This window comes from Schistocerca serialis, chromosome 5 (genome assembly GCF_023864345.2).
Source record: "Schistocerca serialis cubense isolate TAMUIC-IGC-003099 chromosome 5, iqSchSeri2.2, whole genome shotgun sequence".
NCBI classification, from domain to species: Eukaryota; Metazoa; Arthropoda; class Insecta; order Orthoptera; family Acrididae; genus Schistocerca; species Schistocerca serialis.
The window spans coordinates 469,625,447-469,650,932 of record NC_064642.1 but is presented as its reverse complement, the minus strand read 5'-3'; the positions used below and the strand labels follow the sequence as shown (position 1 = coordinate 469,650,932).

The following is a 25,486-nucleotide window of genomic DNA, read 5'->3' as shown; positions in this document are numbered from 1 at the left end:
AAACAGAACCTGGATTCATCCGAAAAAATTACGATTTGCCATTCGTACACCCAGGTTCGTCGTTGAGTACACCATCGCAGGCGCTCCTGTCTGTGATGCAGCGTCAAAGGTAACCGCAGCCATGGTCTCCGAGCTGATAGTCTATGCTGCTGCAAACGTCGTCTAACTGTTCGTGCAGATGGTTGTTGTCTTGCAAACGTCCCCATCTGTTGACTCAGGGATCGATCCGTTACAGTCATGAGGATAAGATGCCTGTCATCTCGACTGCTAGTGATACGAGGCCGTTGTGATCCAGCACGGCGTTCCGTATTACCCTCCTGAACCCACCGATTCCATATTCTGCTAACAGTCATTGGATCTCGACCAATGCGAGCAGCAATGTCGCGTAATCTATGGAGCACTGTACGAATCAGGATTATTATGATCTTGGAAACATGGGAAACAATAATTACTGCGACGTACAGCGCTTGGATCGAACATCGAATCTTTGCATGTCCATGGTTTTATCCATTGTGTCAACTGCGAAACAAACTTAGGTTATCTACGCAAGCGGTTCTCAGTCATCACACTATTTCGTAGCGTACCACGCATATCTGTCATTATAGTTACGTAAAGAAAAAAAGAGAAGAAGGAGAGAGAGAGAGAGAGAGAGAGAGAGAGAGAGAAAGAGAGAGAGAAAGAGAGAAAGAGAAAGAGAGAAAGAGAGAGAAAGAGAAAGAGAGAGAAAGAGAAAGAAGGAGAAAGAGAGAGAAAGAGATAGAGAGAGAGAGAGAGAGAGACACACTATCGGAAGCGAGATTCGATCCACAGACCTCGCGCTTACGAAACTAAGCGCTTACTCGCTTGGCTGCAGAATCCTTGTTTAGTAGCGATCATGTGAAGTACGTAGGAACGTGTAAAATATTCAAAGTCGATTTTTCTCGAAAACAGTTCAGAGTAACGTTCTGCTATTTACATATGTTGAAGTCCTAGTCATGCCCTACGCAGCCTGTCAATATGAATCAAATCGGTGAGGGAAGTTCGTAGGGCCCCTAGAGATCGAAGTTCCTGGGAAATCTGGTTACGGCACTGTCCGTGTTCTCCTCGAAGCATATACCGCTGGACGACTCGTCTGGCATAGCGGTAATTTCGTCTGTGGGCCAGTGCGTAGAATCATGACTAAAATTTGGAGAACAGCGTTTGGTTTATTTTTTTATTTATTTATGTATTGTTCCGTGGGACCAAATTAAGGAGAAGTCTCCATTGTCATGGAACGAGTCAATACATGGAATTATAACACGATAGTAGAAACAGATAAAATGAAATATAAAAAACATATTCAGGCGCTAAGTCTTAATTGTAAATAAAGAAAACCAACAATGTAACACTGGAATTTGCTTAATTTTTTAGCTCTTCCAGGAGCTCCTCGACAGAATAGAAGGAGTGAGCCATGAGGAAACTCTTCAGTTTAGACTTAAAAGAGTTTGGGCTACTGCTAAGATTTTTGAGTTCTTGTGGTAGCTTATTGAAAATGGATGCAGCAGAATACTGCACTCCTTTCTGCGCACGAGTCAAGAAAGTGCATTCCACATGCAGATTTGATTTCTGCCTAGTATTAACTGAATGAAAGCTGCGAACTCTTGGGAATAGGCTAATATTGCTAAAAACAAACGACATTAAAGAAAATATATACTGTGAGGGCAATGTCAGAATTCCCAGACTATTGAATAGGGGTCGACAAAAGGTTCTCGAACTTACACCACATATACCTCGAACAGCCCGTTTTTGAGCCAAAAATACCCTTTTTGAATCAGAAGAATTACCCCAAAAAGTAATACCATGCGACATAAGTGTATGAAAATATGCGAAGTAGACTACTTTTCGCGTTGAACTGTCACTTATTTCAGATACTGTTCTAATGGTAAATAAAGCAGCATTTAGTTTCTGAACAAGATCCTGGATGTGGGCTTTCCACAACAGCTTACTATCTATCCAAACGCCTAGGAACTTGAACTGTTCCATCTCGCTTATAATATGCCCATTCTGTCTGATCAAAATATCGGTTCTTGTTGAATGGTGAGTTAGAAAGTGTAAAAACTGAGTCTTACTGTGATTTAGCATCAAATTATTTTCCACAAGCCACGAACTTATTTCATGAACTACACTATTTGATACTGTTTCAATATTACACACAAGATCCTTCACTACCAAGCTGGTGTCATCAGCAAACATAAATATTTTTGATTCACCTTTAATACTAGAAGGCATATCATTTATATAAATAAGAGACGGCAGTGGCCCCAGCACCGACTTTTGGGGGACGCCCCACTTAACAGTGCCCCATTGGGACTGAACATCACTACCACTACCACTCGTCATTTCCATATAATTTAAATGGTTTAAGCAGCGCACATCAGAGGCATAAATGTTACCTATTCCATAATTAACTGGCTTTTGGAGTTAAATCTCTTGGCAATGGTGGCTGCTGCGAGCTACTGTGCAGGCCAATCCACCTGACCGCAGTGCGATTCCGGCGCAAGCTTTGGCCACTTGCCAGCTGCTGGCCTCCAGCACCAGAAGGCACGAGCTACTTTTTATATGTGACCTTTTTATACATTTTCCTTCACAGCCTTTAAACATTGATTCTATACCAAAAAAACTGTTCTTTTCAGTTTAATATCTGGTATGTCCTGTGTCGTTGGTTGTTTAGGACTCTGCAGATGGGTTGCTTCAGCAAGACAATGTCCACCAGCAAGTGGAGGGGAATGTACATGCCTTCTTCGAAGTAGTACTGGTACAACTGTTTATATGGTCTGTACGTTCACAGACATGTCGACCATCTAACATGTCATATGTAACTTATTCAACAATATCATCCAGCAACTACCGAAAGAGTACTTTGTGAGCCCGCTTACAAACTGCAGTAGTGGAGATTCACCAGTAATATATCAAGACGGATTTGCTTCCGTGTCATAATGTTAACAGTCGATCAAAGCCGTAGCTTCTTCGAATTATGCCAAATGCCCAGTCAAAGACAAAGCACTGTTCGGTAGTCCTCATCCTTTTTGTCTTGTGATGTGCCAAAAACGTCCCCTTAAGTCGTACGTATCATTCTTTATGTTGCAGTTTTCCCTAACATCTAGCAATATTTACAGAAAATGAAAACAAAACTATCTGAAAATAAACCTTTTCTTTTATTTCTTTACTGCCCCATCAGTTCTACTGGGTTGTAACAAACTTCAGTCACACAATTGTGTGAGTGTGGCGTAACACCTGCAACCTGGAAGGTAACCATGCCTCATACTGACTGAAAAGAAGCCTGCAGTTATGAACCTGGTATGGGTAGGTATCTTTTAAAGTCTCTTCGGGTTTGCTGCCGGATCCTAAAATCAACTTGACTCGATATTTCGGCGATCCAGCTGGTCGTCATGTTCAGGAAAATGCTGCTTCTGCTGATGAGTCCCTTTGAGAACTGACGCCAGGCTGCAAATCGACGTGCTATATAGGGCACGGTTCAGTACACGGCTCATGCGCCACCCATCACGAATGCTGCTCTCCAAGACAGGGAGGTGGCGCCGCCCTTAGTGGAACACTACTGGCAGCGATATATCGCACTCAGGGCCGCACCGAAGAACGTTCAATTTTGAACTACTTTTGGAAATGCTACATTAAAATAGTGAAGAAAGATGCTCTGAAAATTCATGTACATGCTATCAACATTGTTCTGAGTGGCGATGCTTTCCCAGTTTTCCTTCGCCAGTAAGATTAAAAATTCTAATGCTATCTTCAGGAAAAGTTCTTCTTTTGACTACTTTTTCGGAACTGCTACTACTTGGCATTTCTATATACAGCAGCTGTGCCTCATGATCTCTGAATCTACAAATGCTATAAAATTGGTTTTCTCCAGTCTTCTAAGATAAATGGTAGGGTCGATATTGCGACTCGTTTTCCTACATTTCCAGGAACCCAAAACGATCTTCAAGGTCAGCTTCTACCTTTTTCCCATTCTTCTATAAGCAATTCGTCTCATGATATCCATAAATATCAGAACCTGTCTTGATGTGGCTGCGTAAACTTCCCTGGCGTAGCAATTGATATTCATGTCGGGTCTCCAGCCGGAACATAACATCATCTTGACACAATATTTCGCCATCCACTTGGCCGCCATATTCAGGTCAGTAAGCCGTCGCACTAACTCGCCGGAACTGAAATCAAACACTCCGCGGCAGGTGCTTTATACAACGCCTGTAGGTCCACCGCGCGTGAGCAAATATAACTGCTCTCCAGTACAAGGCACACCAACACATCGGTGGTGAAACTCGCGGAAACAATAAATCGATATCAAACACTACTGACAGCTTTTGATGACCGAAACAAAGGCCGTTGTTTTTTAATGTCAAACAAAACAGGGTTCCAACTCTTACTTAAAGGATGCCCCATGATCCCTTTTGTAATATCGTCAGACAGCCGGATTTCAATAGCTTCATTCACTACACAGTCCCAACAACGCAACCCAAGGATAACCATTTGTGTCTCATAGTACAACATTTTATATTCTGCAGTAAGACAATGTTCCACAACCGCAAATTTTTCTGGCCTGAAACAAACGCGTACGAATTGTTTGTCCAATATAGGCTTTTCTGCAATGGCAGGGAATTTTGTAAACACCGGGCTCCCTCAAACCCAAATCATCCCTCACTGAGCCCAGCAAAGTTCTAGTCTTAGTTGGTGGACGGAACACACTTAATATCAAACCTCTTTAAAATTCTTTCTGTTTTTTAAGATATGCTTCTCGCGAAAGGTAGGAATGCTCGCGAAGGTCCAGTCTGTAAAGCACGACGAATCTGACTGTCGGCATAACCATTCTGCTTGAACATAGCTTTTAAAAGATCCAGTTCTTGTGTCAAACTATCTGCATCTGAGATGGCATAAGCTCATTTTACCAATGTACGTAGGACCTCATGGCGTTGGTACTATGGACGATAACTTGGTGCGTGAAGCTATCTGTCCATATGCGTGGGCTTACAATAAACACTGTGTCCTAATGTCCCATCATCCCTCCTGTAGACCAAGACATCTAAAAACTGAAGTTTTCAATCCTTTTTAGCTTCCATCGTGGACTCAATATGGCGATGCAGGAAATTAAAAAATCTAAGAAACGACCCAGAACATTTCTCTCACGTGGCTATACCACAAACGTGTAATCGACGTACCTCCAAAAACAAGTTGGTTTTAAGAATGCCGTCTTCGGTGCCGTGTTCTCAAAATGTTCCAGAAACAAATTGGCTACCATAGTCACACAGTCAGTTTGTTCAAAGTTTTATATCAAATAAAAAATACGTCGACAAAGCTTAGTTGTTTCTTCGTCCGATTTTTCACCAAATAACAGCAAAGAATCTTCAAGAGGAACTGTGTTAAAAAGAAACACAACATAAAAACTAGCGAGCAAATCCGTAGGACTAAGACACGAAGTCTTCAAACGCTGAATAAAATCCAGAGAATTAGAAAAATTATGTTCGCATTTTCCGACATGGGGGCTGAGAATGGATGCTAAATACTTGGTCGAGTTATAAGTAGGATCGCCCAAATTGGTGGAACCCCTTGCTTGTGTACCTTAGACAAACTAAGCTAAGACTACAGCTCTGCTAGGCTCAGTGAAGGATGATTTGGGTTTGAGGAACCCCGATGTCTACAAAATTCCCTGCCATTGCAGAAAAGCGGACAAGCGATTCGCAAGGTCCAGGATCGACGTGTGGAGCACCATCGCACTACGCGCTTATTTCAGCCAGAAAAATTTGCGAATGCGGAGCATTGTCTTACTGAAGAACATAAAATGTTGTACGATGAGACGCAAGTGGTTGCCCCTGCGTCGCGGTATTGGGACTGTGTACTGGAAGAAGCCACTGAAATCCGGCTATCTGACAATATTATAAACAGAGATTAAGGGTATTCTTTAAGTAATAGTTGGAACCCCGTTATGTTTGACATTAAAAAACAACGTCTTTGTTTCAGCCATCAAAAGCTTTCAGTAGTGTCTGATATCGATTTATCGTTTCAGCAAGTTTTCACCACCGGTGTGCAGGTGTGCCTTGCTCTCGGGGACAGTTATGTTTGCGCACGCGCGGTGGACCTACAGGAGGTGTATAAAGGAGTTGCCGCGGCGTGTTTGATTTCAGTTCCGGCGAGTTAGTGTGACGGCTTACTGGCATGAAGATGGCGGCCAGATGGACCGCCGAAATTTTGTGTCAAGATGTTATGTTCCGGTTGGCGACCCGATATGAATATCAGCACCTGTCGTTTTTTAATTTGCAATTATTATATTATCACGAAGTTTTAGGGTATTTCATGTATATTACACACAAGGCAGAGTATTTCGACGTGGCTGGTTCTCCCAAGGCCTAGAATGAATCTAATGTAAGAACCTTGTTTCGACTCGGTCCTTTCAGTGCTCTGTGAAATTATTCTCGCAGTATCAGTCTCCCAGCCCATCTTCACGTATTCCTCTTCTATTTCTAGAATATTGTCTTCATTTCTCTTGCATAATACTTCTGTATATTCATGCTTTTCTCTTCTTTGCTTGGTACTGACATGCCGTCGATTTCTTGATGTTTACACGGCTGGTTATCTTTTCTCTAAAGGTCTCATTTACGTACAGGCAACATCCATTTGTCATATGTGCTTCTACAGCCTTGTATTTGTTCTCTAGCTATATCTTCCCACCCATTTTGCAGTTTCTTTCAGTCATTTTTGAGAAGTTGGTTCAAATGGCTCTGAGCATTATGGGACTCAACTTCTGAGGTCATTAGTCCCCTAGAACTTAGAACTAGTTAAACCTAACTAACCTAGGGACATCACAGACGTCCATGCCCGAGGCAGGATTCGAACCTGCGACCGTAGCGGTCTCGCGGTTCCAGACTGCAGCGCCTAGAACCGCACGGACACTTCGGCCGGCTTTTAAGAAGTCTTTAATCCATTTTCCCTGCTTTATTTTTTGCATTTTTATGTTCGTTCTTTCGTCATTTTAACTCAGTATCTCGTACGTTGTTGAGAAATATCTACTGGGCCGTGATTAAATTATGTAGTGTGCAAAATACTGCCAGGATGCTACCGCTTTCATGCCTTTCCCCAGTCCTATTACTATTTTTTTTACTTTATTTTGCAACTATCGAATTCAGTCTCCCATGAAACATTTTTGTTTTCTTCAACTATCTAAATAACTTCGTTAATCTCAACATAGAGGGCTTCAATCTCTTCATCACCGGAGCTAACTGATACGACGTTTACGACTACGGTTATTGATGGCTTCGTATCTGCTTCAGCTCCGTGGAGGCGTTCACCATGCTGTTCATAGGAGCTTAACCTCATTCCTATTTTCTTATTAACCGTCAGACCTATTTCTGCATTATACCGGTTCGATTTTATATTTATAATCCTATACTCATCTGATGTGAAATCCTTTCCTTCCGACCACCACACTTCATTACTTCCTACTATATCTGACATCAACGTATCCACCTCTAGAATATTTTACCCAGGAGGATGCTGACATAAGCCATGCATGTACTACGGTAAAATTAAAACTGTAGTTTTCTGTTGTTCCAATCATTCACAGTACTACACAGCAGGGCTAATGTTACAAGACTAAATCACTCAATCACACACTGTTGCCTCTCTTCAGGAACCACGAGTCTGCCTCGCCTCTGCACAGCTGCCCCTCTGTTGTGGCTGCAACGGTGGTATCGTCGTCCGCATCGTTGAGACATGCAAACTAGTATAGCCGGAATTATACACAATAAATAAAACTCAATACCGCACTGTCTGGAAAGGGTCTGATATTGACCAGTACGACTTCTGTAGTTATAAGCTACTACGGGTATAGTGAATACCAGTTTGGAGCCTTCTGTCTCTTTGGTAATGTAGAAGCAGATATCCAATGGCTAAACACCTGGCTTTATGTTTTCAGGAGCGGCTACGTGCGAAGAAGACAGTGACTGCTCGGCGCTGAAAAACTCCATCTGCTATGAGGGCCAGTGCACCTGTCCATCCCAGTTCTTCCCCAACTACGACTACACGCTCTGTCTACCTCGTGAGTATATACTGTACACGCCGATTTGTCTGCTGTTTGTGGAAGTGGGAATATCTACTACACTACGGGTCACTGGCAGCAATTAACGTTTTGTATTTGAGAAGTTAAAATGGTACTTTTTCTGTACTGCTGCTATGCGATTAGTGGTCAAAACAGCTTCTGTAGTAATGCAGAATGCATTAACGATAAGTTATCCTCTATAACACAACATACAAATCACAGACCCTTGGGGATCTGTGTGTTCCCGGCAGACTACAAAGAAAGTGAAAGTTGTATAGTGAGCTTTAAAAGAAAATGTTATCTAATGTTGATGTGTACTGTATACGTTCATCTCGCCACATTGTGCTCACCGATTCGTCGGTCTCTCCAACATGATAACGGACGCTGACATGTAGAGGATGCCATTCAGACAGAGACCTGTAAGTAAAGCTGCCACCTGTATGAAAACGGATATGAAAACCTCAATGCCTTACGAAGGGTATGACGCTATTGAAGTTGGCGCGTACTCGCTTTTCTCTGATCTTCAAACTCACTCACACAGCCAGTTACAGGGGGACCTACAAGTTACTAGGACTCAGAACCATGAGAGACTTCTGCATTTTCCACGTACACCAGTGAAAGAAGCAATTAGCGAAAGAAAAAACCTAGGAGCGAATGGGGATTGAATGCTGAGCTGCGTCTTTGGATTTGTAGTCTGATCCTTACACACTGAATCCAATGAACAACGTAAATAAATATGTTTATCTTCAAAATATGCATAATATGCGGGAAGCGACGCAATAATATACTCTGATGGGAAACTGAGCTAGGTAAACCTACCTAGGAACGTGTAGCAGTCGCTTTCGTCCTGTAACCTGACAGATACACATAATGGGACACTACGATCCTACAACGTTCGCCAACCAACGTCGTTCGCCACTGAGAGAAGATGGCAAACATATCAAGAGCTTATCCAATTCCATGAAAACGATTCTTCACATCAGAATGCCATAACATACAGCAAATAACTAGGCGGGTTTATGGTAAGATTATAATCAGACATTAATTCAGTCTAAATCACTACAGCCTTGCACCCGAGAAAGTTTACAGTTACCATAGATAAGCGAAGCAGTTCAGCATCTGTGACAGGATGCAATCAAGGAAATGTGACAAGAAAGTCCAGTTTTCAGCATGACGTACGAGGCCGTAGCACGGATAACCCGAGGAAATGTTTCAGAGTCTATGAGGCATGGCGAACCCGGCTCCGTAGCTGAGATCTTGTTCTTCTTCCGACGAGGACCGATTTCGTTTTAGTCCAGCTCGATATCATGGGGTTTGCCATAGCACAAATTTTGCATCACGCTGGTGATGCTAATAATATATCTTCTTTTCTTCTTTTCATTGATGCATGTTGGCCCTCTTGGAACCTGTGCCCTCCGGCCTTCTTAGTTCTGAATGAGAGAATGGACACCGTGGCCAGACCTCGGGGTGCGACCATTGTCCACTTTGCCCCCGACCCCTCCATTTACTATGTATAAAATAAGAGATAAAATGCGTGCCCGAAAAAGTCAGTAACGCACTCTTGGGTGGTTCTGTTCTACTCGTAAGTAATCCGATTCGAATCCTGGTGGAGGACGAAATTTTGATTGCTAGTATTTGGCAATGGGAGAAGAGGTGGTGACGTGAACTTCCCCTGTCACCAGTCTTTTCACAAAGGTCCTGGATTAAATTCCATCTATGGAACCATTTTAACCACCGTGTTGTCAGTTTTATTCCTCTAACGCCCCATGCATATAAATTACATTAAATTCCAGTTTCAGCCTTAGGCCATTTTAAAATGTGTGATAATGATAATGTTTGCGATGATCCATTGATACTGTGGACCAGTACATGAAGAACTTAAATAGTGAACTTCGCCACAGTGTCTCGTGAGCTGAGAACATGTGACACTGTTGATGTTAATCCATCCGTCGGAGAGCAACCTTAAGCTTGGCGGCCCCATTGGAGTTATTGGAGAGCAGTAAGCTACCTAACAGCACCGGTTTTCACCTTCTCCCTTCTCTCATCATCAACAACACAAACATAAACTGTACAACAATCCATACGAGTCAACTCTCACATAACAGCAAAGAATAGTTCCAGTGTGCACGGAGGAAGAACAGCTTCCGACGGGCGTCTGGACACACTTTGTGGGGCATTCCAGCTAACAATGCCAGACGACATTTGCATTTTCATTGCTGCCAAATTCCCATGCCGGCACAGTATATCGAAACGACGAGTTAGGCAGGGTCCAGCGGAACGGGGCGTCCAGTGACAGAGACAGTAAAGAAGACGGTGGCATAGAGAAGCTGGCGATGATCTGCTTGAGGCTGCCGCCTGAAGATAAATGTCTTCCTCCTGTTACAATGCTACCTTCGTATTTACAAGGTGGTCGACTTGAGTGAACTGCATTCACTTTGCCTAGCTACCGCTGATTGTGGCTGAGCCTCTAAATCTGCGATGACCATGGTGCCTGCAGTCAATGTGTTTTCATCCATAAATGCCAAAGATGTGGGAGAGGCATGAGTCTTACACCATATTGGAGCCTACCAACGGCTTAGCAGTCCTGGCTATCGTTTGATACACCCTGACCGCCCAAGCGTGGAATTACGGCACCCAAGATAATCTCTGTGGATGAGGCGTGCAGAGAACAGTGGTATTCGTCTGGAACAGCGGCTTCTGTAGATGACAGTAAGATTCAAATGGTTCAAATGGCTCTGAACACTATGGGACTTGACATCTGAGATCATCAGTCCCCTATAATTTAGAACTACTTAAACCTAACATATCCTAAGGGCATCACGCACATCCATGCCCAAGGCAGGATTCGAACTTGCGACCGTAGCAGTCGCGCGGTTCCGGACTGAAGCGCCTAGAACCGCTCGGCCACCGCGGCTGGCTGTCAGTAAGGAACTGGTCCTCGATGACTGTTACAATCCGCCATAGCCGAGGGCGATCACTGTCATCAACACATTACTGACCAAGACACGTGAATGCGGTGTCTTTGTACCCGAACTGACATTCACACTACAGAAAGTGGAAGACGCAGTGTCTGCGCAACTTCGGTGACGGAGTTTTTCTTACCTAAAGTCACCAACATGTGGTCGCTATGATATTCAATGACTCCGTACGATTTACTGTCACTCTGAGATTCATAATAAAGTCAGAATCTGTCACGTAACACGCGAACTGTTTATTTGATGCCTATGTATTGTAAGATAACCTTCTGCAGTATCACAGTGATAGTTTTCCTCCCTCAGTGGAGCCTAAATTTCATGCCATCGTTTCGACTCCGAGAAAAACGACAAAATCAATACAGGATGCCAGCAGATTTCATGTGACATCACATATACAAAACCGTAGATCGTGGAATTCTTGGATGCTTCCTGTATTCGTTACGGTGACCCATTGTTGGTCGGTTACGTCGATCACGGAGCCATTAGATCTACAAAGTATAAGACCTGTAGTAAAGTGAAAACCTGCCGAAATACTACTGGAATCAAATATTGCTTTAGCTCTTACGCACATTTTGAAGCTGTCAGATAAACGGTTCGTTGTGGGCTGTTACAAGGAGAGGAGGATGTAGGTGAAAATGAGATGAAAGGTAGGATACTGCGAGACAGACCAGTGAAAAACCTAAGTGGGAAAACGGCCCAAAGAGTAGACGACATTCCCTCAGAATTATTGAAATCCTTAGCAGACCTAGCCGTGATAAACCCATTCCACGTCGTATGCAAGATGTATGACACAAGGGTGATACCGTTAGATTTCAAGAAGAACGTAATTATTCCAATTTCAAAGAAAGTAGGCGTTGACAGATTTGAACACTACGGAATCACTCTAATAAGACATGATTCCGAATATTGATACGAATTAAGGGTCAACGGAAGCGTCATTTTTTGTTCGTCATTTTGGGTGTTTTGGAATCTTGGTGTGTCCTTTTTTACTGTTATATTTAGCTTGTCCCCTCCCTAAAACCCCCAATTTCCCTCGGTTGTCCCATTAGTTTGATTGTATTTTTGGAGGGAAATGTTATTGTCTTATTTATACGTATTTTCGTGTGTTCCGCCATGTGTGTGTAGTGACAATATAGGGGCCATATTGGAGACGCTTACAATAGCCATTTCCGCCATATTGATGACGTCATGGGTCAAAGCAGACGGGTGGAATCAGACACTTCCGTAATCCCCGAATTAATTACGGGGAAGGGCAAAACTGTTAAAGACGACCTTGAACGAGATCCGTTTTAGCTTCCGGAGAAATGTATGAACGCACGAAGCAAATCGGATCTTACGGCTAATCTTAGAAGGTAGATTGAAGAGAAGGAAATAACCATTTATAGATTTAGAGAAAGCTTTTGACAATTGCGATTGGGCTAGACTCCGAAATTTTGTAGGTAATAGGTATTAAATACATGAAGCGAAATATTACCTACAGTTTGTACAGAAACCATGCTGCAGTTATAACAGCCTATGAGATTGTAATTCTGTGAGAGACAGCAAACCACCTGAAAGAACAGTTGAACGGAACGGATAATGTCCTGAAGAGATATTATAAGATGAATACCAGCGAAAATAATACGAGGGTAATGGAGTGAGGTTGATTACAATCATGCGATGGTGAGGGAATTAGATGACACTAAAAGTAGTAGACGAGTTTGGTATTTGGACAGAAGAATAACTGACAGAGGCCGAAATAGGATGTAAAACACAGTTTTTGTGATAGCAAGAGAAGCCTTTCTGAAAAGTTCGTGAACTGCACCGCTATTTTTAAAGATTACATTGACATTTTTTGTGCGTTACATCTGCTTCGCCTAATCACTATCATTCGGTAACGATGTGTTCATCTTCTTCTTCTTCGGTGAAAGCTGCCACATTCGCACTTCAGATATATAAGCTACAGTCGCAGACAGCTCTATTAATAACTACAGCACAGTCTGATAAAATTGTATGGGTGTTTTTTTCTGCAATATCACCACAGAGTATTTTATAACATCTTTATAACGTTATCTAGTTTATTTTCAGTGCTGAGTGTAAAATTAAATACAATATTTTTAAAATGTATTATTACAGAACGATCTGTGTAAAGAAAACTACTCTCAGAGATTTGTTTTGCGCAATTTTGACCGCAATTTACGATTATTTAAATCCAAAAGAAAGTGTTTTACTTCCAAACTTAACGAAAGTAACCACATCAGAGTTCGGCAACTAACACCAAAAGACCGCTTAACATGAAAACTCTCGTAAATAAATCCGTAAATAATCAACCCTCCTTTACTCGCGCAAAAATTCCTGACATCGTCACTCGCTTGGATGACAGGTGTCATCCACAAAGCAAGAGGTCTATTTATAAACTTTGAAGGGTCTTTATGACAGATTTTATGATGTTTTTTATTAAATCTAAATATAATAAATTAATATTTGTACACAGTATAATATATTCTAACGTTTGAAACAATTCGACCATTCGAAGAACAATATCTTCAGCTGAATTACTGGCATTGTATGGTCCCTCTGGTTACTTACCGACGTACGGTTCAAAACTCAAAGTGTATGTGCTGTTTTTATATCAACCAAAGCAAACACTTTTAATCCATACTTTGCTTGTTTGCTAGGAATATATTGCCTGAAATGGGCAGTTTCCTCTAAATGCCAAAAGCTGTTTGTCGACAGTAAGATATTCACTGGGTGAAATATATTTTTGTCAGTTGTTCGTGAAAAGTTAAAGTACCGGTACCTCTCTTATAGCAGCCAACTCGTCAATCTCTCTCTGAACACCTCTGTCATGGATATTATCAAACATCAGACATCTCAACAGAACCCTGAATCGGTTTTCACTTATGCATAACTAACATGGTTCAAGTCTGTTACCCTTTGAGGTATCCCACAATTTCGACATACTCTTCCTAGTACATCTCAAACCAATGAAACCTCTGATCTCTGTCGCATCTGTTTCTTTAGCGTCCCTTTCCCTAGAGAAGTTACCACGAACTTAATTGATGTATATATTAGTGCATGTTGCGATAGTCCTTATTACGTTTTCATCTAAGAACAAATTCAGAATTTCTATTTCTGTCTTTTTTATACGAGCTTGATTTTTTGGTCCAGGCGAATGCGTAATAATATTACAAGATATGCTTCTAACATTTGTAGGATATTTATTTTTCCTCCGTTTAGTTATTCCATATTTCCCTAAAAAAAATGCACCCTCTTGAGTTACTTCTTCCTGTGATATATATTAATCATTTTCTGACACTTCTTGTTCTGTTCCTCAATCATGACCGCTTTTGTGAACACAGTCCTCAGTCTTTCAGTCAGCGCTATCACTGTGGGCATCTTCATCACTCAGCTCATTGAACCATTCCAGCCATACATTAGGATTTCTACTAAACTCTGTCCGAGGTTATTTAGCCTTTGACATCTCCTCCATAATCTAAAAATAAAGAAAATACTAGGTAACACGGAAGGTAACTGCAATCAGTTTCAGTACGTCTAAATTTGCGCACATAAAAGAGTGATTGAATCTAGGAAAGCAATAAAGCAATACGGACTTCGTTTCAGATTGTGGCAGCAGAGCTCGCACGGATGAAAACTGTCCTCCAGACTATATTAATGTTTCATAAACAATGTATCTTTCGTAACTGAAAACCAACAATGATTGGAGCTAACAGCCGGAGAGTTGACAGAAAGGTACTGAAAATGGCGCGAACTCAATTCAGCGCTGTCAGACAAAATTGAGCGGGAAAGTCATGTGGATGAGGAGTGTCATCCGCGCGAGCAACGGAGGGTTAATGACATGGCTATAATTTTGTTCACTTCTAACTGAATAACTCGCATTTGGAAATGATAATGCCCTAATACGACGTCTTAAAGAATGTAAATACTGTTTACGTAGTTGACAACTATCAAAATCAAAAATCCCGCCGTTAGCGTGCGTTGCACTAATAGCGAGCGAGTAGCTTTGCTATGATTGTTCGGGGCGGGAAAGTAACGGCGGACGCCACAATTTACGCGGTATAGCACGTACCACAACAAACACGTACATGCGCCCAATAAAAACTCTGCACACGTTTATGAAAACACAGGCTCAAAAAGAACAAGTAGAAACACATGCTATAATAGCTACAATAAAATAAAGGACAAAGATAGGCGCAGAAAATTACAATAACTACTGTTAATGGTAGGTCAGCAATGTCGAAACACGTAATACACTTCACTGAAGTTACATCTAGTTCTAAAGAAAGCTTGTAAGAAGAAAAGATTGTTACAAAAGAAGAAGAAGCTACATTTAACACTATTCGAAATTCTTTGTGTCTTTTTCAGGGAGTGAGCGCTTGGCGTTGCAGCTTAACTTTTTGTAGACGATGTGTCCTGACGTCAGCGACAGCTCGTTGGTACTGGCAGCATAATTATTATGGCTCCATTATGAAATGCCAGGGATACACCCTTTTGATTGGTACAGGCCCTACCGTTCAATGTTATTATCCTCCTTTACGTCTCTGTGGTCAAAGGATGGTCCCACGTACAGGTAATCGTTGTGATAGATCCAATTTCGTATGTGCTGTTTCTAGCGATTTTAAAACACCATAGTATTCAATTCCACCCGCTGATCGCTATATTACAGTCTGTATATTTTTAGCAATCACGATAGCGAATTTACAGTTCTGACGAAAACAATGCCACACGTCACAGTCTGCAAATCTCCACAGTACATTCAACGTGTCAACGCTTGCGGCAACTCATTAAGTTGCACACGAGGTAATAAGTTCAAGGTACCTACACTAGTTCGTGCAGTTCGGTTTTCTGCAAAGAGTTCAGTTCTCACAGTACAAGTGACAGTAGATTCGCGCAAGCATTATCACTGCTGTTTATAGTACTCCACGAAACTCACACCACTCACACAGTCTAACGTTTTGGTCCACAGCGTCCACCCTGAAGTTTAGTTTAATCTGTGACCGCAAAATAAGAAGGCGGCCATGAATTTTCGTGTGATTCTGTCAACCATCTTTGCACAACATAAACGGTGCCTACGCCACGACACCACACACATTCTGTCTCTACTGTTCGACTGCAACTGCAGGTATCGATATCGCTCTCGCATCACGGTTCATATAACAGTGCTGCATATTACATTTGGTTTTACACAGCACATTACGCATAAGCATGACGAGGGAAGTGAAACACAGTTAAAAGAGACTCTTGTAGTAAGACCAATAAAGCAAAATATAGTAATATTTCATACTACAGAACAAAAAACAAAATTCTAGACCATCAAAGATACACGTACAAGCAAAATGAAGCAGAAGAAAAGACAGAAGAAAAAGAAAAAAACATCTCTCATAATGACCAGCTAAATATGCTTTCGTAAGTCGTTATCAGAGGAGGGTTGCATGGCCTGACGAGAATTGACTCCTTCATGTAGCAAAATGTTTTTAGAAGCACGTTGCTGTTTACTTAAAATATGTCAGTCATTCAACTAAATTTAGTAACACACCGGATATTACACTAGTGACTTTCTTACGTGACTGAAGTAAGCACCTGCACGGTGATCAATCACAAGTCCAATTCGTGCAAGGTTGTCAAGAGCGAAAAATGGTAGCCAACACAGATTATAAACTGAAGCCTAGTCTGTTGTAAACTTAACAATAACAGTCCAGTCGTAAACCAACAGAACTTCACAACCACAGTAGATCCGGTGCAATGAGACAGTATACGGCATGCGACTAAAAGCTTCGCAAGCAATAAACTGTCTACCTCGCTGTCAGATTTATTGTACGGAACAGGCCAAAGGCTTTATGGCTGGCGTGTGTCGTGCCAGTCGAGCGCTTTGTTCGACTAACACTACAACGAAATCTTCTCCAGTTACGGTATCAGTCTCTCATACTTATCCTGAAGGTAACCGGCAACAGACTCGATGAATTTTTCCTTCGAAATTTCGTCAGATTCTCAGAAATATTGTATTCTGATACAATTTATGACTCCTTCCAGGCCGGCCGGAGTGGCCAAGCGGTTCTAGGCGCTTCTGTCTGGAACCGCGCGACCGCTACGGTCGCAGGTTCGAATCCTGCCTCGGGCATGGATTGTGTGATGTCCTTAGGTTAGTTAGGTTTAAGTAGTTCTAAGTTCTGGGGGACTGATGACCTCAGCTGTTAAGTCCCATAGTGTTCAGAGACATTTGAACCATTTGAACTCCTTCCGGAGGTAAATTTAATATTTTCGCTTCTTCATCGCAAACCGGCGAAGACACAAGCATTTACTTTTACCAGAACGTTTAACCTTTTCAGGAAGGTTTTTCAGTAAACTTCATGTTTTCATCCAGTCTGCAGGACGGTGAATATATGCTGCGAGCTTTTTGGGCTGAATAATTTGGCAGACAAAAAACTCTCTGCTTCAAGCTACATGTGTTCTACGAGGTTCAACAGGGGATTTCCATACACCAGAGCAACAAATCCACCTGATTTTCTTCGAATCACGGGAGCATTATTATGCTGATATGTAAAAAATCCAGTTAACAACAATAGTCAAAAGAATGTATATGGTGACACTTTTGAATTTGTTCGCACGAATTTCTAGGTTCATTCTGACTCCGATAGATACTGATGGTGGTACATCAGAGTAACAGACCTCTACAATCTTCTCACTGTAATTTACTGCCGTCACAGTACGTCCTGTTAAATGTTTACCATTTACCAGGATTCTTCCAGGTCCTCGTACTTCCCTGTGTTGCGCCTTATCGATTTTCCAGTGACATAATGTTCGTTAATTAACAAAAACAAGGGGCGTCTGTAGGGCTGTGTTTGAGCACGACTCACGGTTCCAACAGTTTACGTCACAATTTGGGAAAGTTCGGGTTCTCTTCAATCTCTTGATCGGCCTGCGATCTAGTGGCTTTCGCTGATACTATAAGAACGACCTGCCTTAGCGTTTTTAATCCACTATTGAGTTTAATATTAAAAATGACTGTGAAACAGGGCTGAAATGTCTTTTAGTGTGCATGTCTTGTGTAACAACGGCAATTAACAAGTAAATGAAAGATTTCTATCACGAATCTAATTCTGGAGCTTTCCCTCAATCTGGTGACGTTTTTATCTGTTGTTCTGATCTGTGGACAGGGACTGAATTGCTCATGTGTGACCTACTCGGCAAGTCTTTAAAACATTGTACTGGTTTCAGTCGCGTGTTATTGTTTTGGTGAATATTTTCGTCTTTGTCTTTGTTATCGTAATATTAAAATCAACACAAATGTTTAAATATACATACATACAGGCAATCTATGAGAACTTGTGTTGCAAATAAGTTCGCCCGCAATAGGAGTTTGTGCAGTGGTAGAAATTAATGCTGTTTCGTCCAGTGCTGCACAAAATTATCGAATTTTAAATTTAATGCAAAGCCACAGCCTACCGTTCTGGCTAGTCCGTAGTTTCTTGCATATCCCTAGCAATCGCACCGTGCGAAGTCAAAGCACGACATGAATCGAACGCTGCCGTGTATCGGGAAACCTTGAGCCCGTTCGAACGCGAGTATTGTTTACCCAGCCCTGGGAGTCTGAATTCTACCGTTAGATTTTAAGAGGTTCGTCTGGGTTGTTTGCTGTTTTGTTGCAATTAACCCTTGCTCTCCGCTGACTCTTTGCGGAGTAATTCATTCGTTTTGTTACTCAGCGAAGTTAGACTGAAAGAAGTGACTCAATGTTAAGATGCCAGACTTTCATCGGTGTGTATAGGGTTTAGACTCCCTTAATCGGTCATCCAGGTATATATTTCCTCTATATCGATTGAGGCCACAACGTGAAAGTTTCCTCGAACACGAATAGTAAATCCTCTTTCTCAGAAATAACTTAACGCCTATTAAAAAAATAAATTGGAGGGGTGCACACTGAATGCCTCCTGTCTGACATGATAACATTGAAATTTTCTAATTGCGGTTAAAGTTTTCTAAAGCTAACTTAACTTGAATGTGTTATGACGACAGTGAAATGCTATTGGAATCTTTTGGTTTTTTCGTCTCTGATTTAGGGTTCATAGGGAGGAATATAGTTAGTCGTTTCTTCTCTCGCTCGTTTTGCGATCGGAATTGAACAGGAAATGACTAGTAGAGTTACAGGGTACCCTCCGCCACTCAGCGCACGGTGACTTGCGAAGTATCGCTGTAGATGTAGAGGCAGATGAAAGCTATCACCATTACTTCTAAGTTGCGTGAAACTGAACATAGACGAAGTGAAGGAACTATTACCTCCGAAGCAAAATAAATCACGATGGGCGAAGCATTGAGGATGTAAACAGCGGCCAAATAAAGGCAAGGAGGACATACCCAGCCGAAAGAAGTCTGTTGGTATTAATCGTCGATCTTAATCTGAGGTAGAAATATACATCTAGAGCGCAGTACTCTATGGAAGTAAATACTGGGCTTGAAGAAAACCGAAGAAGGAGGTAATAGAAGCATTTGAAATGTGGTGCTACACAATGATGTAGAAAACTATATGGGCAGATAAGAAGCGAGGAGTTTTCCCTCAGAATCGGCAAGGTAAGGATTTGTAAAACACTGTTAAGACAGTAAGAAACAGCTTGCATGGTACTGGAAGGATCTTGGGCGGGTAGAAACTGGAAAGCAAAACTTAAGTAATATACCCAACAAATAATTAAGTACTTTGTGCACCGATCCGTTTTATTGTCCTTCCGTGTACTAGCGCAGGAAGTTCACTCACCTATGATGAATTCCAGGTAAAAGCGACCTACCTGGAGAGACCTATAACGTCCTTCATCTGTAAAGGTGTACAAAGAAACTGATAATTCAGGTTCCTGGTCAGACTAAACTACCAAATAAGCAACAAACATTGAATATAAATTCCGTCAATGTCATTTCTATCTACAAATCACTACCACCAAGTCTATATTAGTGTACAATTTTCAGTACAAAAGAACGATACACAAGAGAGTCTGCACTAATCCACTCACGCTTGCAGCACAATTTCTCTCTAGTAGCCAGTTTAAAGTTTTCGCTCTGACCTGATACCGAGAAGATACACACACCTTGACTTGTAGCACGAATGCTCTCGCATACGCTTTGGAAATTCTCACTTCGCAAGATTTCGGTTATGCCTCCGCTACACGCGACAGGTGGATGCAAATGGTACTCCTGAGATGAAGAGGCCGGAACAGGAAAGGAAGTCGTGGCGCGCCCCACGAAGCAAGTCAAAAAACGATGAGGAACGAAAAAGTTTTGATTTTTGTTTGAGAGGTGATTGTAAATATCCTTATGCCGCATTGCAGTGATTAATACGGGTGTCCCAGGAGGGACGGACAATTTTCAGGAATGTGACAGCAACGATCATTAGAAGTAAAAAAGACTAGTAAATACGGGCTTTAAAACGAGTACCTTATGAGCTAGGAGCACTTTTTCTTCAATACTGTGCAACAAATTCTTCTACTGCAAGTTCTTTGCTTTCCGTGTGTTGGAAGGACGTAGCATGAACCAAAACCAAAAAGTCTAGTACATCTACTTCTAATTCTATATCTACGTGGATACTCTGCAAATCACATTTAAGTGCCTGGCAAAGGGTTCATCGAACCACCTTCACAATTCTCAATTATTCCAATCTCGTATAGCGCGAGGAAAGAATGAACACCTATATCTTTCCTTAGGAGCTCTGATTTCCCTTATTTTATCGTGGTGATCGTTCCTCCCTACGTAGACGGGTGTCAGCAAAATATTCTCGCATTCAGAGGAGAAAGTTGCTGATTGGAATTTCGTGAGAAGATTCCGTGCCAAACGAGAAACGCCTGTCTTTTAATGATGTCCAGACCAAATCCTGTATCTCTCCCATATTTCGCGATAATACAAAACGTGCTGACCTTGTTTGAACTTTTTCGATGTACTCCGTCAGTCCTATCTGGTAAGGATCCCACTCCGGGCAGCAGTATTCTATAAGAGGACGGACAGGTGTAGGCAGTCTCCTTAGTAGGTCTGTTACATTTTCTAAGTGTCCCGCCAATAAAACGCAGTCCTTGGGTAGCCTTCCCCACAACATTTTCTATGTGTGCCTTCCAATTAAGTTGCTCGTAATTGTAGTACCTAGGTATTTTGTTGAATTTACGGCTTTTAGATTAGACTGATTTATCGTGTAATAGAAGTGTAACGAGTTCCTTTTAGCACTCATGTGGATGACCTCACACTTTTCGTTATTTAGCATCAACTGCCACTTTTCGCACCATTCAGATATCTTTTCTAGATCGTTTTGCAGTTTGTTTTGATCTTCTGATGACTTTATTAGTCGATAAACGACAGCGTTATCTGCAAACAACCGAAGACGGCTGCTCAGATTGTCTCCCAAATCGTTTATAGAGATAAGGAACAGCAAAGGGCCTATAACACTGCCTTGGGGAACGTCTGAAGTCACTTTTCATTTACTCTATGACTTTCCATCAATTACTACGAACTGTGACCTCTCTGACAGGAAAGCACAAATCCAGTCACATAACTGAGACGATATTCCATAAGCACGCAATTTCACTACGAGCCGCTTGTGTGGTACAGTGTCAAAAGACTTCCGGAAATCCAGAAGTACGGAATCGATCTGAAATCTCTTGTCAATAGCGCTCAACACTTCATGTGAATAAAGTTCTAGTTATGTTTCACAGGAACGAGGTTTTCTAAACCCATGTTGGCTATGTGTCAATAGACAGTTTTCTTCGAGGTAATTCATAATGTTCGAACACAATATATGTTCCAAAATCCTGCTGCATATTGACGTTAACGATATGGGCCTGTAATTTAGTGGATTACTCCTACTGCCTTTCTCTAATATTGGTGTGACCTGTGCAAATTTCCTGTCTTTGGGTACGGATCTTTCGTCTAGAGATTTTAAGTAAAAATGCGCTGTAAAATACCTTAAGAGCTATGACAACTTGTTCAGTAGAACATATGTGTTTCGCGGTAGCGAAGTTAAGATATGCACTTGGGAGGCGATATTTACTGGAGTCTTTTTTTTCTATTTTTTTTAGATGCATATTATCACCTCCTAACACGTGAAAAGCAAAGAGCTTGCAGTAGAAGAGATTTGTTTCACTTTACCGAAGACGAACAGGTGCTCATAGCTCTTAAACTACGTATTTTAGAGCCGATGCTTACTAGATTTTTTGCTTCGAATGATCGTTGCTGTCATTTCCCTGAATACTGACCATTGCTCCTGAGACACGCTGTACATGATCTTAGACATGTGAAATATGCTGACTGTATGAACGTTGTCTATTGGTTCCTCAGATGTCAGACGTTGCGAATATCTTTTTAACAAAAGTAACCGTACAGTAGATAGGTTATGTGTCATCGGCTACATATTATTTCTCGTTTATTGGAAGGTATCAGACATAAATCGAAGTTGAAAATCGAATCGAGTCATTTTGCGTTTCGCAACATGCATGATCAGACATTGTCATTTCACAATAGATAATTTGCAAGCAATCGCGAATTTCGAGCTGACGTAAATATCAACAGTCAGACCACTATCGATCAGCTGAGCTCTGATAACATATGTGGAACTGGACATCAGTGCGTGATAAGCGATTAAGAGACAGGTGTGTGCGATCTGATAACGCTGAGCTAACGCAATCTTTCCTGTGAACTACGTATACGACATTTTCAATTAGCAGAAGATAGTCAGTGGAAGACAAAAGTGTCGCGCTAAGTTTCTTCTGTTTTTATGAGTCCTTCGGGAAATTATTCTTGAATTTTTCCCCCTATTTGTGCCTGAAATCACGGTGTTGGCTGGTGACTTCATTCGCTCTCCTCTGCATTCATCACTGACAGGCCACTGGGCAGCCACCTCCGCTAATCTATCCAATAGCTTGTAAGCCTGCAGCTAGGGGGCTCCACGGATAAAAGAGGTGTGATTCGTATCAGCATGTCCATTTCTGTACCCGCATCGGCAACTCTAATTCGTATCCGCGTTTAAAATTTTGTAAACATTTTAAAATTGGCCAGAATGAGATTTTCACTATGCAGCGGAGTGTGCGCTGATATGAAACTTCCTGGCAGATTAAAACTGTGTGGCAATGCGCGGGATTAGCCGAGCGGTCTTAGGCGCTGCAGTCATGGACTGTGCGACTGGTCCCGGCGGAGGTTCAAAAAAAATGGTTCAAATGGCTCTGAGCACTATGGGACTCAACTGCTGTGGTCATAAGTCCCCTAGAACTTAGAACTACTTAAACCTAACTAACCTAAGGACAGCACACAACACCCAGCCATCACGAGGCAGAGAAAATCCCTGACCCCGCCGGGAATCGAACCCGGGAACCCGGGCGTGGGAAGCAAGAACGCTACCGCACGACCACGAGATGCGGGCGAGCGGAGGTTCGAGTCCTCCCTCGAGAATGAGTGTGTGTGTGTGTGTGTGTGTGTGTGTGTGTGTGTGTGTGTGTGTGTGTCCTTAGGATAATTTAGGTTAAGTAGTGTGTAAGCTTCCGGACTGATGACCTTAGCAGTTAAGTCCCATAAGATTTCACACACATTTTGAACAAAACTGTGTGCCGGACCGAGACTTGAATTCAATTTAAAATTGTTCTGCACGCTACAACTGTGATGATAGCCCTGGCTACAGATTAAATTTTCGTCTGTCGAAGTCAAACCTCGTATTTTATATTCCACCAATTACGAACGTAGAGGATGATAAACGGTGCGTTTTAATATACCATAGCTAGTCATATTCTTGATTCGATCCGTACTTTACAACTTGCTGTCGTAATTATTGAAACTGATCTTGTGAATTTTCTTCGGAACATTTCCGTAGTATCGGAAAGTAAAATGATGTACGCCCGCCAGGTTAGCCATGCTGTCTAAAGCACTGCTTTCCGAGCGGATTTGTGTCCAGGTCCGGTGTGACGGCCAGTCTGTGGATGGTTTTTAAAGCAGTTTTCCATCTGCCTCGGCGAATGCGAGCTGGTTCTCCTTATTCCGCCTCAGTTACACTATGTCGGCGATTGCTGCACAAACACTTTCTCCACGTACGCGTACACCATAACTACTCTACCACGCAAACATTGGGATTACACTCGTCTTGTGTGAGACGTTCCCAGGGGAGTCCACTGGGGGCCGAACCGCACAATAACCCTGGGTTCGGTATGGGGCGGCGGTGGGGTGACTGGACTGCTGTAGCCTGTTGTGGGATTGTATACCACTGCGGGCTCTGGCGAGGGGGCGAAGCCTCTCCGTCGTTTCGAGGTCCCCAATTCCTTGCAATGTAATACAATACAAAATGATGTAGCATTAAAAGTTGCATCACGTGTTGCATACTATTGAAAGATTCAATGATTTTACCCCGAACATTATTTGTGCCGTATGTGATAAACAGGAGTCACATCATGAAGCAAAGACTTCAAATGGATGAGAAGTCTTAGTACAACCTTCAGGTAGCTCTGTAGCAGCTTTCGGTAATTGCAAAACTGACGTTTGTTTCTGCAAACGAAACTGGAATAACTCAGGTACAAGACACCTGCTGATACAAATAGCATGCACTTGTAATTGCACACGTGTAATTGTACAGAAAATCGGGAAAACGAGCATGTCGCCAGCCTTAGCCACGGTAGATGTCAACGTCGCACCTACCCTCTCAGAGACGATGCTTATTCAAGTGAATGTAGTCCCACTCCGTCCTAATGTGCCATAACAGTTATTTATAACAGTAAAAGTTTTTACTGTCGAAGGAATGTAATACAGGCAGGCGACACTAAAATACTGACACTGTTCCTTAATTTTCAACCGCAAAATAATTATGATTGCGGGTATCCTCAGATACATCGACAGATATGCGCAAAGAGACAGGCTTTCATCCACATCCTCGTAGATTTCTACCTACGATTAAGTGATCGGGAAAACTAAAACATTGATGTATCTGGTGTACAACAAACCCACGAAACCAGGCTCCAATTATGTAGTCTGTAAAGATACCACAGTTATTGCCATGTCGAACTGCCTCCCGTCATAAAACCATCACTATGTACTTGCTCAGTGGATATCAAGTACGGTGGCTGCATAGTTTCATGTGAGTTAACTCAGTATATGAACACATCCATACTCCCATCCGCGGTGTGATGCATTGAATTAACTCTCCACAACCTCCAGTTAATCTCACTTATCCATGGTAGTAGCGGATGACCAGCTAGTTTACAGTGCTCCACTGGCTCCAAAAATTACACGACGGTCGGAGATTACCTCCCACCCGTTTTTTTTCTCGGCCTCTTCCGGCTTCTAATCTCTTAAACTGGGATACTGTCTCTGACACCGAAGACCTTAACGTCAACAATTACAATTTACACTGAGGAGATAAAAGTCGTCGGACACCTGCTAATACCGTGTCGGACCTCCTTTTGCCCGGCATAGTCCAGCGACTATGTGGCATAGACTCAACAACTCA

At 42.1% G+C, this 25,486-nt stretch overlaps 1 protein-coding gene across 1 annotated transcript in view; it reads left to right on the top strand.

Annotated features, from left to right (window-relative positions):
• LOC126482005 (multiple epidermal growth factor-like domains protein 10) overlaps window positions 1-25,486 on the top strand; it is a 146,702-nt gene that overhangs the window by 2,907 nt on the left and 118,309 nt on the right. The window contains exon 2 of the mRNA XM_050105972.1: window positions 7,943-8,065. Within this exon, the coding sequence (XP_049961929.1) occupies window positions 7,943-8,065 (123 nt within the window). The remainder of the gene's footprint in view (window positions 1-7,942; window positions 8,066-25,486) is intronic.